This window comes from Loxodonta africana, chromosome 6 (genome assembly GCF_030014295.1).
Source record: "Loxodonta africana isolate mLoxAfr1 chromosome 6, mLoxAfr1.hap2, whole genome shotgun sequence".
NCBI lineage: Eukaryota > Metazoa > Chordata > Mammalia > Proboscidea > Elephantidae > Loxodonta > Loxodonta africana.
In genome coordinates this window covers 72,623,947-72,641,056 of record NC_087347.1, presented here as the reverse complement: position 1 = coordinate 72,641,056, position 17,110 = coordinate 72,623,947, and the positions used below count along the sequence as shown (strand labels likewise).

The following is a 17,110-nucleotide window of genomic DNA, read 5'->3' as shown; positions in this document are numbered from 1 at the left end:
AACTACTAGTACTCTAATCCTTGCCTCAGGGTTTGCTTGAGGGAATCCAGCCTAAGATATGGTTTAGATTAAAAGGCAAATGGTACATACACTCTTCAGAAAACTCATAGGAGTTTCTTTTTAACCTTCATTTAAAAATTACATTGCCTCTTCAATTTTTTCAAGGAGCACTGATGGCAACAATGTTAAGAGTTTGGCTGCTACTGAAAGGTCGGTGGTTCAAATCCAACAGTCACTCTGCTGGAGAAAGATGTGCAAATGTTTCCGTGAAGATTAGTCTTAGAAACCTATAGTGCAGTTCTGCTCCGTCCTATGGGGTCACTATGAGTTGGAATCAACTTGACAACAACGGGTTATACTATTTTTCAGGTTAGCAAAACTAACCTGTTCCTAGTTTATACAGAAACTTCTAAAATCTTCCTCTAGCAGTGACTCTAAAATTACAGTTTGATGAAAAAAGGCCAGAAACATCTAAGGACAATGTATATGTATTTAACTTTTTTTCTGGTGGCTACCAAAAGGAAATACTTTCCTTAGACCATTTTCCCTAAATAAAAAAATATTTAATATAAAAATAATGTACTGCTATTAAAAAAAGTCAAATAACAGAGGTATAGAGGTAAAAAAAAAAAAAAAAGCCCAATCATTCTCCCACACCCACCTTTCTTTGCAGATATAACTACTGTTTAAAACATTATGAAGTGTGTCTCCAGACCCCTTTTTTCCACACTCCAGTTTTATTTATAGATTTCAATGTCCATGCCAATTTTTCATCTATTATTTTTATCTTTTTTACTTTACTGTAGATTTTTTGTTTGTGCTTACTTTATTATCTTAAAATTTTTTAATTTATTGTGGTAAAATATATGTAACATACAATTGGCCTTTTTAACCATTTTTAAGTGTACAATTCATTGGCATTAATTACTTTCACAATGTTGTGCAACCATCACTGCCAGACCTCTTTTGATGTATTTATAAGAATAAAGTTATATTTTTTACATAAGCAGGATTATACTATATTGCTGTGTAACTTGCTTAAGGCAAAGTAGTCATAATATAAAAATATTCACTTATAAACTGACTAGTTATAAAATTAACTCACCCTCAAGCACCTTTCTTTGGTTAAGGTTGGTTTCTATTCTGACCAACTGCCGTAGTGTTAAATTATGATAACGGACAATTGTTGGAGCCACCACTTCCAATAATGATAGAATAAGTGGTTCAGGGTACCCCCTCTCTAAAGCCAACAATAACAAGAAGACAGGTCTAAATACAGAAAATATCTTCTTAATAGTACCAAGGACCTGATAAGATAATGAAGCATTTACCAGCCCAAGAACAGGGGGTGGGGGTAGGGAGATCTAAGCCACTTCTACTCCCTGGGTGGTTGGCTGGCCTGGAGCAGTGACTCCCAAACTTTAGCATGTATAAGAATCACTTACAGAGCTTGATAAAACACAGATTCTTGCTCCCATTTCAAGAGATTCTGATTTAGTAGAGCTTTAGCTTGTATTTCTCCCAAGATCCCAGGTGATGGTAATAGTGACAGTGCTGATCCCAGGAGCAGACTGTAAGTGTCCTTTATCCAAATGAGAGAATGGTGACAGCAGGGAATGAAGGAACTATAGGAAAAAGGTAGGGAACAAATCTGAAGCCAGAGATTTTGTAGGACATAAACCCCTCACTCCATCTTCCCCTCCTCACACTAACCTGCAGCAGGTCTGGGACCTCACTGTTGCTTTTACCTGGAGCCATTCACCAGTCCTCAGGAAAAAGCAAAAATGCCAGCAGCTCTTTGATTTATGACAGAGGTGGCACTTCATTGGAGTAAAGAAAGGACAGTCTTTTTAATAAATGGTACTAGAACTACTGGCTTTCCACATGAAAAAAAAAAAAAAAACATAAAATTGAACATCTACCTCGCACCGTTCCAAAAAAAAAATTCTGGGTGGCTTAATGACCTAAATGTGAAAGGTAAAACAATAAAGCTTTTAGAAAACAAGATAGGTGATCGCCTTGATGACAGTAAGGTAGGAAAGAGTTCTTAGGCAAGACACAAAAAGCACTAATGTTAAAATTAAGACCTGCTTATCAAAAGATACCATAAAAAGAACAAAAAGAAAAGCCATGGAGTAAAAGACATTTGCAATCCATTTACAACAAGAAATAGTGTTCAAAATACATAAATAACTTAAACAAATTAATTAAAAGACATTAATCCAATAGAAAAATGAACAAAAGAAAACAGGCACTTCACAAAAAAGTAAAACCTGAAAGGCCAATAAACATAAAAAAGCGCTCAACTTTTGAAATAGGCAATTTCAAATTAAACTCACAACCAAATACCATTAGACAGATAACAAAACGCAAAAATGAAAAATATCTAACAATACAAAGTGCTGGCAACAGGATGAAAACTCTCATACGCTAAGAAAACTGTCATATTACCTAGTAAAGTTGAAAATATACATAGACTATTGCCATTTATAGGGTTGCCATGAGTCAGAATTGACTCGAAGGCAATGGGCTTGTTTTTTGGTTTTTTATTATCATTTCTAGGTGTACGCCCTGTTGTTGCTGTTGTTAGGTGCTGTGGAGTCAGTTCTGATTCATAGCAACCCTATGTACAAAAGAACGAAACACTGCCCAGTCCCGCGCCATCCTCACAATTGCTTCTATATTCGAGCCCATTGTTGCTGCCAATGGATCAATCCATCTAGTCCAGGTTCTTCCTCTTTTCCACTGGCCCTCTACTTTACCAAGCATGATGTCCCTCTGTAGGGACTGGTACCTCCTGATAATATGTCCAAAGTACGTGAGACAAAGTCTCACCAACCATGCTTCTAAGGAGCATCCTGGCCGTACTTCTTTCAAGATAGATTTGTTCATTCTTTTGGCAGTCCATGGTATATTCAATATTCTTCACAAACACCATAATTCGAAGGCACCAATTCTTCTTTGGTCTTCGTTATTCATCATCCAGCTTTCATATGCATATGAGCCAACTGAAAAGACCATGGCTTGGGTCAGGCTCACCTTAGTCCCCGAAGTGATACCTTTGCTTTTCAACACTTTAAAGAGGTCTTTTGCAGCACATCTGCCCAATGCAATATGTTGCTTAATTTCTTGACTGCTGCTTCTATGGGTGTTGACTGTGGATCCAAGTAAAACGAAATCCTTGACAACATCAATCTTTTCTTTTATCATGATGTTGCTTATTGGTCCAGTTGTGAGGATTTTTGTTTTCTCCAGGTTGAGGTGTAATCCACACTGAAGACTGTAGTCTTTGATCTTGATCATCAGTAAGTGCTTCAAGCTCTCTTCACTTTCAGCAAGCACGGCTGTGTCCTCTGCATACTGCAAGTTGTTAATGAGTCTTCCTCTAATCCTGATGCCATGTTCTTCTTCACACAGTCCAGCTTCTCAGATTATTTTCTCAGCATACAGACTGAATAAGTATGATGAAAGGATACAACCCTGACACACACCTTTCCTGATTTTGAGCTACACAGTATCTCCTTGTTCTGTTTGAAGGCCTGTCTCTTGGTCTATGTACAGGTTCCGCATGAGTCCAATTAAGTGTTCCGGAATTCCCTTCTTCACAATGTTATCCATAATTTGTTATGATCTACACAGTCAAATGCTTTTGCATAGTCAATAACACACAGGTAAACATGTTTCTGGTATTCTCTGCTTTTAGCCATGATACATCTAACATCAGCAATGATATCCCTTGTTCCACATCCTCTTCTGAATCTGGCTTGAATTTCTGGCAATTTCCTGTGGACACTGCAACTGTTTTTTAATTATCTTCAGCAATATTTTACTTGTGTGTGACATTACTAATATTGTTCGATAACTTCCATATTCTGTTGGATCACTTTTCTTTGGAATGGGCAAAAATATGGATCTCTTCTAGTCGGTTGGCCAGGTAGCTGTCTTCCAAATCTCTTGGCATAACATGTGAGTGCCTCCAGCGCTGCATCAGTTTGTTGAAACATCTCAACCGATATTCTGTCAATTCCTGGAGCCTTGTTTTTTGCTTATGTCTTCAGTACAGCTTGGACTTCCTTCTGTACTATCAGTTCTTGATCATATGCTACCTCCTGACATAGTTGAATGCGGCCCAATTCTTTTTGGTACAGTGACTCTGTGTACTCCTCCCATCTTCTTTGGATGCTTCCTCTGTTGTTCAATATTTTGCCCACAGAATCCTTCAGTATTGCAACTCAAAGTCTAAATCTTTTCTTCAGTTCTTTCAGCTTAAGAAATGCTTAGTATGTTCCCCCCCGCTTTGGTTTTCTAACTCCAGGTGTTTGCATATTTCATTATAATACTTTACTTTGTCTTCTCAAGCTGCCCTTTGAAATCTTCTGTTCAGCTCTTCATCATTTCTTCCATTCCATTTAGCTACTCTATGTACAAGAGCAAGTTTGAGTCTCTTCTGACATCCATTTTGGTCTTTTCTTTCTTTCTTTTTAATAAACTTTGTTTTTTTTTCATGTATGATGTTCCTGATGTCATCCCACAACTCACCCAGTCTTAGGTCATTACTGTTCAATGCATGAAATCAAGGGTGTCTAAACGTAGGTGGGATATACTCAAGGCTGTACTTTGGCTCTTATGGACATGTTTTAATTTTCTTCAGCTTCAACTTCAACTTACACATGAGCAATTGATGGTCTGTTTCGTAGTCAGCCCATGGCCTTGTTCTAACTGATGATATTGAGCTTCTCTATCATCTCTTTCCACAGATGTAGTTGATCTGTTTCCTGTGTATTCCATCTGGCAAGGCCTACGTGTACGGACATCACTTATGATGTGGAAAAAAAGTATTTCTAACGAATAGGTCACTGGTCTTATAAAATCTATCATCCAGCCTCCAGTGTGTTTCTATCACAAAGGCCACATTTGTAAGCATTGATCCTTTTTCTGTTTCCAACTTTTGCATTCCAATTGCCAGTAATCATCAATGCATTCTGACTGAACGATGAATTTCAGACTGCAGAAGCTGGTAGCAGTCTTCAATTTCCTCATCTTTGGCATTAGTGGTTAGTGTGTAAATTTGAATAATAGTCATATTAACTGGTCTTCCTTGTAGGTGTATGGATATTATCCTATAACTGACGGTGTTGTACTTCAGGATAGGCTACCCTTAAATGCGGAGGCGTGGGAGGAATGGTGGTTCAGTGGTAGAACTCTCACTTCTATGTGAGACCTAGGTTTGATTCCTGGCCAATGCACTCATACACAGCTACCACCCATCTGTCAGTATTGCTATGCAGCAGCAGTGTGATGAATTACTTAGTATGGCCTTTCTTGCCATGGCCTTGTAACTCCCACCCAGGTGATTGGGCAGGGCTGTGAAAATAAGATATCTGGCCCACCAAGGGGACTGGTCAGTTTTCCCTTAAAAGAGCAAATTTCAGAGCAGAAGTAAGGACCCACTACCACCAAGGAAGGAGATTGGCAGGAAAGACCCACAGGAGACGGCGCAGTGGGCTTCCCAGCCCACGGTGTAAGAAAGCTGACTGCCTTTGGGCAGAGACTGAGGGTCAGGGAGAAGCCAACACCTGACCCACAAATTTGGGACTTGCCAGCCTCCTCCACAACCACGTTAGCCATTTCTTTTATATGATTTGTGAGTTCTGTGAGAAGTTGCAGTGAATTAGGGAACCCAAAGACCGAAGGGAGAGGGAAAAGTTGATGTTAGAGAAGATGGAGTAGTACAACAGCTCGGAAAAGTCGAGCATTTGGGACATCTTTAACCTGCTCCTCACAGGAACCAGCTTTTGTGCTGATCCTTATAAAATGAATTATTCATTTAGATGTGGAACAGGTTTCTGCACAGCTTCCAGGCTAAGATAGGCTAAGAAGAAAGGCCTGACAATCTACTTCTGAAAACCAGCCAATAAAGAAACCTACAGATCACAATGGTCCTGTCTGCAACTGATTGGGGGGATGATTCCCGACTGGGTACTGTTTCCTTCTGCTATGATGGAGTTGCCGTGAGTCGGGGACCAGCTCAAGGACAGCTAACAACAACAGTACCCTGTGTACACCAGAATGCAAAACAATGTTCATGGCAGCATTGTTCGCAACTATCAAAAACGGGTGGTGGGGGAGGATTCAAATGCCCATCCACAGAATAGATTTAAAACTTATGGTATATTCTTTCAATAGAACAGTTTACAGAAAGGAAAATAAACTAATTAAAAGATAAATTCAACATGGATAAACTATACAAACAATGTTAAGTAAAAAATGCTCACACAAATACATGCACTATGATATTATTTATATAAAGTTCAAAATCAGGCTAAACTAATACATATTGTTTAGGGGGCACATACACTGGTAGCAGCATAAGAAATGCAAGGATATTTCTATAAAAGTCACAATAGTGGTTAGCTATGAGAGGATAGAAGAAGTTAAACTGTTATGGCATGGGAGAATTTTGGGGTTCTAGTAATGTTGGAAACCCTGGTGGCGTAGTGGTTAAGTGCTACAGCTGCTAACCAAGAGGTCAGCAGTTTGAATCCGCCAGGCGCTCCATGGAAACTCTATCAGGCAGTTCCACTCTGTTCTATATAGGGTCGCTATGAGTCGGGATCGACTTGATGGCAGTGGGTTTGGTTTTGGTTAGTAATGTACATTTCTTGACATGTGAGGGTGGCTTTACTAGAGTTTAAACTATACACATGAGGTTAATATATTTTTTCCATGTCATATTTTAGAAAGAAAATGTTGAGAGAAAAAAAAAACGAGACAGACTCTGGAGCAGCTGATCTGGTTGAAAAAAACTTGATCCACGATTTACTGAGTGTGAAAACTTGGATAGTGGATAAAACCTCTTGAAATCTTAGTTTCCTCAGTTGTAACATGGGAATAATAATAATAATATATACCTTTCAGGTTATTGTGAAGTTTAAATAAGATCACATGTAAAGTGTCCAACAGTGCGTGGCTCAATAAATAAAAATATATAATTTAATTATTCCTTAGATGAGGTGATAATGAAGAAAAAGTTGAGGAACACTAACCTGTAGTTTATTCTGAAGAGCTAAATCTAATCTGAGGAAAAGATGAGATGGGAAACTTAGGCTATAATGCTTTCTATCTATCCAGAAGAGCTTGACAGTAAAGGGAAAAATGGGAGAAGGTGTTTAGATTTCTTTGTAAGCACAAATCCGTACTATGCTTTCAAATCTTACACAGAATTTCTAGGAAAATGGGGACAATTAAGAAGAAAATGTTCTTACAGTAAAGTAATAGCATTAAACATTCAGGTTGTCTTTGAGAGGAAAAGACAGGAAATGGTAGCTCAAGAATTTCAGAACAGTCTGAGTCCCCTTTTCTCCCACAGTAAGTAAAACAGGATGGGTAAGTTTATTTTTAAGACAGTTAATGTTTCTAAAAGACTTACAGATGCTAGTTATGTCTCAATTAACTAAAGGATGACTGCCTAAGGATTCATACTAATTAATAAACACAATGTTTAAGGCAAATAAATCACTTTTAATCCCAAGAACTCTTTCTCACAATTCTTTTTCTCCTTTTCAAAGGGGAATAGTTTTCATACCCATGCATTTGACACCCCTTTTCCTTAAATCTTGTACAGTTTCCTCAGACAAATCTCCTTCTTTTCCCCAGTCTATTTGAATAGGAAATAACCATGAGGTTAAAAGAAGTAAAGTTCTTTGGGCTTGTTCCAAACTATCTAGGATATTGGTAGCACAATATGGGTCTCTGTTGTTTCAAGTTCAGGGCATTTTCAACCAGTGGCACCACTAGGATTGGTGTCACCTAGTGCAGTAACTCATGGTGTCACCCCCTCCACGCACCTCCTCCTGTACCAGACCACACAAAATTCTTAGTAATTTTTTTGTACTAACGTTACTCATAAAATCGTAATTCCCGTACATCACTCCTTCTTTTCCTTTAATTACTACTTCATTTTCAAAAAAGTTATTGATACAGGGTCACAAATACTAATTATCACAATATTGAAGCTAAAACACCAGAAAATCTGACAAAAATCAGCAACTATAAAAACAACGGCAGCAACAAAAACAACAGTGTGTGCTTGTAGCATGTGCAGATGAAACCAGGCAATTTGAAATATCATTGAATTGGGTGGGTAATAATGACAGCTCCAACTGGAGCATGTTAGAAGGTTCAAAAAGTAAATTAGCATAGAGTTTTAGCCTTGTAGGTATATTGATACATGTAAGCTGGGCTTATAAAAGATGTTTTTGTTGTTATAACGAACTACTGGGATATTTTTATAAAAGATAATAAATTTCTGCTGACATACCGCACAAAAATTTTACAGACAGTCATTTTGGTGTCACCCCCACTGACCATATCGCCCAGTGCAGTCCACATCCCCTCAGTGATGCCACTGCTTTCAATCACAATTTACTGAGAGTACACCTAAGTTTAAAGGTTGATCCTATAACTGATTTCTTCTTTAATAATGTGGAGCTCCTTACTCAACTGTGAGTTTTTCAAACTTATTAAATATAATTCATGAAGGAAAAAGATGCAATAATCAGTTTCTGTAATGAGAATATTAAAAATAAATACAAAATTTTAAAAGAAAGTAAAGCTAATCAATCATGCCTACATAATACGACTCCAGTAAAAGCTCTGGACACTGAATCCCCATGAGCTTCCTGGTTGGTGAAAAACATCAATGCTTGGGAGAGTGATGCATCTTTTTTTGGGAGATATGAAGCATCACACTGGAGACCCTCCCAGCCATCTCCCTTTGCATTTCTTCATTAGTATCTTTTTTTTTTCCCTATAATAAAACTGTAATTGTTTTTTTAAAAAAAAAAAAGGAAGGAAAAGAATCTTTTCTATGGCAAAGGAATAAAAAAAGCAAAATAGTTTATAGAAGATTTTGATAAGTGAGAAAATGTGCAGTTACGGTAGTGCTTTTTTATGTAAAATACAATTTGATCATATTTAAATTAAAAGCTTCAAAATTGACTTTCAAACATTTATTATATTGTTGCTAATAATTATTCACTAAAAATGTGATAGAAAACACATTTCAATTTAGGACAGTGATTTGTGTTTTCACTCCATAAAAGATTAAAACCATCTATCTACTTTTAATAGTACGTTCAGTCAGGCACACCCCATGAAAGACCAATTCCTTGTATTACTCACTTCTTCAAAACCATGGAACTCATACATTCAGTCACTTCTCTAAACCCAGTTGTTTTTTTCCTACCATAAAACTACACTTCTCTTAACACTAACACCTAAGGGTCTACCTGGTAACTATATAAAACACTCAAGAGATCACTCGTAAATATGGCTTCCTTAAGAAGACCTTAAGTAGCCTGTCACTATGACCCTTGGCTGCCCCCAAAAATAGTTTTTTTTAGCAATTTTTTAAGCAGTAATGACCCTGGGATTTTGAAATTCCATAAGAATATTAGATTTTTATGTGCTTTATTTAAAAAACAGTTTTTAATGAAGAAAATGAACTTAGGTATCTAAAGAAGCTGTAAATTTTTACTTACATATTCAGGTTTTAGTTTTTTATCTCCTCCTCTCACAGCCACTTTTTCTAGTTTATCTATAATGGGCCCAAACATTTCCTCATCTTTAAGCTGAAGCTCTTCATGTATTATTTCTATATCTCGAATAGGATCTACACTTCCTTCAACATGCGTGATATCATCATCTTCAAAAGCACCTAAAATGAATTAAAGGGAAGGAATTTCAATAAACAAACAATATGTAGGGTCATTATAATTAGAGTGAGTAGGAGTAAAAGAATCCTAGAAGGTTAAAAAATAACTATAGTCAATAAATTATTCTAAATTCTATGCATGTAGGACATAGTATCCGCCCCCCCCCCCCCGCCTTTTAGCAATATTTAGGGCACTAAAAACAAAATGGTAGTTTAAGAGTCTCAACATTTTGAAAACTGATGCAAATAAATAAAATTATGGTCTTTACAGAAAGAAAATTATGTTCCCAAACTACTGGCATTTCCAAGTTTGGTACATTAAAAGACATTGAATTCCAGGCATGAAAGCGTGAAGTTCTAAACGGTACTATTAGGGTTTCCAAGGGAAACCAGATTTGGGGGGTGTGAGGAGGGAAGAAGGCCTGAAATCATCTGGCAGACCTCTTCCCTGCTTCAATTTACTTTATCACTGTGGTTCTGACGGTGATTAGATAATGAACCACTCAGACACACAATTTACACAGCAGCTAATTTCATCGGCCTGATTTGAGGGTATGGTTTTTAGGGGGCTATCAAAGAAGCAGATGAAGGTGCATTTGTCATATATGAGTGACAACCATTCACACTATCTGAACAAAATGGTGCTGGCCCTTATTAGAAACACATGCTATTATCACGTATTTAAAGTGCAGTTGAAGCCATAATTTCAAATTGCCAACTGGAAACATAAGGGTAAAACAACCAGATATTACTGAAGCATGTGTACTGACTTTATGCCCTTTTGAAGACATAATGTGGCAACATAATTCAACTGGGATTTACTCAAATTACCAGATAAAGAACAGTATCACAAAAATGAACAAATACAAGAAATATTGTAAATAGAAAGCAAGGACATACTGACAAAAAAACACTTATGAACAAATTAAATAAAAATAAACATATATTTATATATAACAAATTAAGTTCATTAAAATTACCAATTAGATTATACTCCCCAAATGTGAGCTTTTCAAACATAAAATGTCAATTCATTTAGATAGAGGTACCATAGAAACCATGAGAGACCGTCTGATTGAGAGTAATAAAGAAACTGTGCACATAGCTCATTCTTAGATACCAAAGACCAAGATATTCTCATTAGAGTCTACAAAGAGTTTTTAATATAATTTCCCAGAATTAAAAACAAGTTGTTTGTGTCTTAAATGATAATAATAAAGATAAGTATGTCACTGCAATTAAAATATAAGTCATTAAAGTAATATTTAAGTATTCTTTGCATACAACTAATGTATTATATAATATCAAATTCATACAAACAAAACTAGCAAGAAACAAGGAGGTACCTCTGATTTTACTAATAAACACATCAGACAGATAGTGATTTAGGTAAATTTTTGAATCTTTGAAAAGTACAAAAAAGTCTCCCTGGACACTCAGCAGTGTTTACTCCTTGTCATGATTTGAGGCATCTTACACAAATGGTGCAGTGGAATAAAACATAAATAAATAAAAGTTAGCTTCCTGGCAGCCAAAGCAAAAAAACGAAACAAAAAAAGAGAAACATGGTTAGATATAAAAATAACTAAGCTTTTTCTGACACTCAGGACAAAAAATACCTTATATGGTAGTCTTTCTGTAAGGACCAATGCGTTAACTATAGTAAGTGATGTTCTCAACAACATCCCTATAGCAAACCCATTGTTGTTGTTATTGTTAGGTGCCGTTGAGTCAATTCTGATTCATAGCAATCCTATATGAGAGAACAGAACTGCCCCATAGGGTTTCCTAGGCTGTAATCTTTATGGGAGCAGATTGCCAGGTCTTTTCTCCTGTAGAACTGCTTGACTGTTTTAAACCACCAACTTTTCGGTTAGCAGCCAAGTGCTTAACCACTGAGCCACCAGGGCTCCTTAACAGACACATTAAGAGGTTTTAAATGGCAATTCCAAAATTACCCATTGTTGTTGAGTCGATTCCGACTCAGGGCGACCCCACGTGTTACAGCGTAGAAATGCTCCATAGGGTCTTCTTAGCTGTAATCGTCATAGAATCAGACTGCCAGGCCTTTCTTCCATGGCACCACTTGGTGAGCTCAAACTGCCAACCGTTAGGTTAGTAGTAGAGCGTAAACCACTTATGCCATCCAGTGGATAATAGGGAGGAACTTAGTAGCTGCAATTCTTCTGGGAGCAAAGAAAACAAAATTCTCTGATAATGTGCACTAATCCAAAGAGAAAATCTAGACTAAAAAGGGGGCGGGGGATTACTTGTATATTTTATAAACTTCAAATTATTTGCTGGAAAGTACCTTGCCTAGAGTCTGCCAAGGAATGGGCAGGGAAAAGGGTTATGAATGGATCATTACTAATCCATTTCCCCTATTACAAGAAACCACTACCTATCTGTCAGTTCGTCGTACTGTGTAGGCTTGCATGTTGCTATGATGCTGGGAACTATGCCACTGATAATTCAAATACCAGCAGGGTTACCCATGGTTGACAGGTTTCCGCAGAGCTTCCAAACTAAGACTAGGAAGAAAGGCCAATGAAAATCTATGGATCACAGTAGTATACTATCCAATGTAGTGTAGTGCTGGAAAATGAGCTCCCTAAATTGAAAAGCACTGGTGGTGCAGTGGTTAAGAGCTCAGCTGCTAACCAAAAAAGTTCTACTCTGTCCTCTAGGGCTGATGAGTCAAAATCCACATGATGGCAATGGTTTTGGGTTTTTTTTTTTTTTTTTTAGCCCTGGTAGCGCAATGGTTAAATGCTCAGCTGCTAACCAAAAGGTCAGCAGTTTGAACCCACCCAGTAGCTCCATGGGAGAAAGACCTGGAGACCCGTTCCCATAAATATCACAGCCAAGAAATCCCTATGGGGCAGTTACTCTATCACTTCAGGTTGCTGAGTCGGTATTGATTTCACGGCACACAACAACAAATTAAAAGGCATTCAAAATACACAATGGTCACAACAATGAACTTGAGCACACCAACAATCATCAAGATGGTATAGGACCGGGTAACATTTCATTCTGTTGTACATGGGGTCGCCATGAGTTCGAGCTGACTTGGCAGCAACTAACAACAACTGTAACGAAAAAATTTAAACCAGACCCCATATACTCTGGATTACATTGTTGTTCTCATGCCCCAAGCTTATATACCATAACTTGCAAAGGATCAGTATTATATTCATTCATATATGAGATGGTAACATGCTATGGCAAGAACTTAAATCTATTTTTTGCAAATAAATACTGTCAAAAATTAAGATAAAAATTAAGTGAAGGGAACACTGGAGCTATACTTTAAAACTGAATAGCTTGTGATGAAATGAGGCCTAGAATAGCTGTTTTAGGTTCCATACATTTGGTGGCCATTTGGGCAACTTTCAATGTCTTAGAGCTGAAATATTAGGGATTACTTTCCAAAGACATGCCCCTGGGTCAATAGACTTCACCCTAGATTTATGTTACAGCATTCCTTTACATCTTATCCTTTTTAGTACATTTAGTGGTTAAGAATCATTTTAACAGGATCCACCATCACCACCCATGGAAGCAGTAGGCAAGAAATCAAATGACATATTGCATCGGGCAAATCTGCTGCAAAAGACCTCTTTAAAAAGTGTTAGATATCACTTTGAGGATTAAAGTGCACCTGATCCAAGGCATGGTATTCTCAATCACCTCATATGCATGGGAAAGCTGGACAATAAGGAAGATCAAACATGAATTGATGAAACTGAATTATGGTATTGGCGAAGAATAATGAATATACCACGGACTGCCAGAAAGAACGAAAAAATCTGTTTTGGAAGGAGGAGAGCCAGAATGCTCCTTAGAAGCAAGGATGGTGAGACTGTGTCTCACATACTTTGGACATGTTATCAGGAGGTACCAGTCCCTGAAGGCAAATATCACACTTGGAAAAGTAGAGGGTCAGCGAAAAACAGGAAGACCTTCAGCAAAATGGACTGACACAGTAGCTGCAACAAAAGGCTCCAACACAGTAACGATTGTGAGGATGGCAGAGGACCCGGCAATGTTTCTTTCTGTTGTGCACAGGGTCGCTATGAGACAGAACCGACCTGATGGCATCAAACAGCAACAACAGTGGTTAAGACTATGGGCTTTGAAACCAGACAGATTTACTGGTCATAGAATCTTACACAAATTACTTAACCTCTCTAGATTTGATTTTCCCATCTTTAAAATAAAGATACTTCTCTCAGAGCATAGGTATGATTAAATCAGATAATATATGCAAAATGCTTAGCAGAATGTAAGGCACACAGAACTCTCTCAGTAATTGAGGCATGTATTTGTTTATTTTTTTATGATGCAGGAATTAGTAATTTAGAAGAATTCCATAGCATTATACACAAAACATTAATTTTTAACAATATACTTTCATGTTACTAAGCTCACCTTGGGATAGATTAAAATAAATTTTGAGGGTTTACAAGTTTTCTCCACTAATTCTTACTAGTTCATCAGCACGTTTTTACTCTAGTCCATGGCCAAAGTTACTTATTTCAACCTCACATTAACGAAAACAATGTTTACCCCAGACAGAACACTGCACTGGTACAGAAGATGGCATTAAACATCTTTAAAAAAACTACACTAAATTATACTGAATCAATCACTTTGTGAGAAACTTATTTCCATTTCAATTCCCTTTCAATCATTCTGTTTATGTCAAGGAGAAAGTCTCAGTTTGATGCTGTTGGTGTTTAATGTCTAACATTTACTAATCTACTTTTTTGCTAACAGAGCAAGCCTCAGCCTCAGAGCTTCTAAAGATGAAAACATTTAATAAAACTGTTATTTTCCTTGTATTTATTTTTATTACCATCTTCGATTTTTCCAAGTGATACTAATTTCCCACTTACATTAATCACAAAGTTTCCTGTTTAAATAAATTTAGCCCAAAAGTATTAAATGTGAATCAAGATGTATAAAATGATGACTTTTTTTCTGGTAAGGTTACATTTAGCAAAACTAATGTCTGAAAATATTAACTATGGTCATTATGATGGTGTTGGGATAGTACCCGATTTTTTTAAACTTTAATTTTGGCACTTAAAAACCCCCAAAACCAAACCTGTTGCCGTCAATTTTGACTCATAGTGACCCTATCAGACAGAGTAGAACTGCCCCATAGGGTTTCCAAGGAGCGCCTGGTGGATCGAACTGCCAACCTTTTGGTTAGTAGCCAAGCTTTTAACCACTGCACTATGAAGGCTCCAATATTGGTACTATTCTGTACAAATTAGAATAATGTGTTAGAACGACTGTATGAGTGCTGCGGGACACGAGTGGGTGGGGGGTGGTTACCGTGAAGTACTTTAGCTAGGATAGCGAGGGAGATCTCTCTGAGGAGATAACACTAGAGCTGAGACCAGACTGGCCAGAATGAAGCAGTAATGTGACCATCTGGGAGAAGATCAAAGAAGAAGGTATTATCTGTTATTGGTGAGTCGATTCCAACTCATAGCGACCCTACAGGACTGAGTAGAACTGCCCCATAGGGTTTCCAAGGCTGTAATCTTTATGGAAGCAGACTGCCACACCTTTCTCCTATGGAGCAGCTAGTGGGTTCGAACTCCCGACCTTGTTTAGATTTGTAGAAAGATGAGCACAGAAAACTGACCACTGGCTTTGGCAAAAAAATAGTTCTTTGAGAAATACTTTAGTTGCTATATCTCTTCTAATTCTATTTCTTCCATATATCAGATGAGACTCAGGAAGTAAACACGGACCTAATCTCTTATTTCTTGTAACTCAAGAGTACAAAAGAACTAAATTTTAGCATTTCTAAATTCATTCAGTTTTGAGAACATTCCTTCCTCTATACTCTAAATGAGCTAATTATATAAGGGAAAACACCATAAGTAAGAGCTCTCACAGTCTGTGAAAGAGATCCTACCAGTTAAGGTGGCCCACTTAGAAATCCCAGCCACTTTCAAAGTTTAACTTTCCAAGTGAGCTGGCACAAACAAACATTGAAACAAAAATTAAACTTTATCAACTGCTGTTTGGTCAACCAACCAATACAGAATCGATGCCATACAAATCACCAAGAACAAAAGAATAATACTATGGACATATAAGCAGTAAAATAAAGTTACACATAAGGATTCAAAATTCTCCAAAGTAACTAGCTCCATACCAAAAGGTAATAGAATGATGTCTTCAGAGTTCTAAGAGAAAGAAAAAGTGACTCAAAAACTTTACATCTAGCCAAGCTGTTTTGCATTGTCAGGAACAGATACAGACTGCAGACCATTCATTTAATATACTCTAATATGGAAGTGAGACCAGACAACCACAGGAATTATCTGAAATTTAGTAACTTCTTCTATATCACTTCAGTTTCTCATTCATTTACACAATAAGATATAATTTAGTATTCTATTTAAAATAGTATGTGGCATAGTGCTTAAGTGCTACGGTGGCTAACCAAAGGGTGAGCAGTTTAAATCCACCAGGCACTCCTTGGAAACCATGGGGCAGTTCTACTCTGTCCTATAGGGTCGCTATGAGTCGGAATTGACTCGACAGCACTGGGTTTGGTTTTTTTGTTTGTTTGTTTATATAATCACATTTATATAAAATTCTTCGTCTCTCTTAATGACACTGACCAAGTGCTAAGAAAAATAATTTCTGGATAGTGACCCATTGAGCAATTTTTTATCTTCTTTATCAATTTTGCATCACTTAAACCTTTTATAATGAACACGCATTGCTTTTATAAAAACAAGTCATAGGTTTAAAAATATAATTAAAAAGTTTAACTTGCAGAAAAATTTGCACAATTTTTAGCCAAAATTTTGGTTTTGCAGTGAGCCACAGGAAAAAAACCATTATTACCATAAAAAGTATTTTATGCCTATACATTTCTATATATATAGCGGGTAGCTAAAAATAATCCTAATTGTAGTAAACTCTCATTTAAAAATTATTTGTGATAAGAGAAAATTAACCACAAGCTAGGTTTGGACTGGATTCCATCACAGATTTCTTACCCAGCAATCCTAAAATGCTTCCTTTCACAACAAGGCACTCTTTTCTAACCTTCATGGCTTGTTTCACATTCCCAACTCTTTCCTCAGCGGATGACCTAACTTTTCTGCTTCATAAGGAAAATGCATGTCATCTCTACAGAACCAAGCCCCTTTGTGTTTTTATCCAACCTTTCCCTCTTTTCAGCAGTAAAAAAGAAAACGTCACCTTCTACTATTTATGGCCACCAGCTCTGCTCTGCATCCCACCCTCTCCCAAGTAGTAGGTTTGCTCCATAGATTGTTCTGTTTTCTGAGATTTCAGTCTATCAGGCCTCTCTCTCCTATATTTGTATCACCTCCATTCTCGACAATACTTTCC

General features: G+C 37.1%; 1 protein-coding gene across 1 annotated transcript in view; it reads right to left on the bottom strand.

The window, feature by feature from the left end:
• OLA1 (Obg like ATPase 1) overlaps window positions 1–17,110 on the bottom strand; it is a 188,584-nt gene that overhangs the window by 70,487 nt on the left and 100,987 nt on the right. The window contains exon 5 of the mRNA XM_003406217.3: window positions 9,543–9,718. Within this exon, the coding sequence (XP_003406265.1) occupies window positions 9,543–9,718 (176 nt within the window). The remainder of the gene's footprint in view (window positions 1–9,542; window positions 9,719–17,110) is intronic.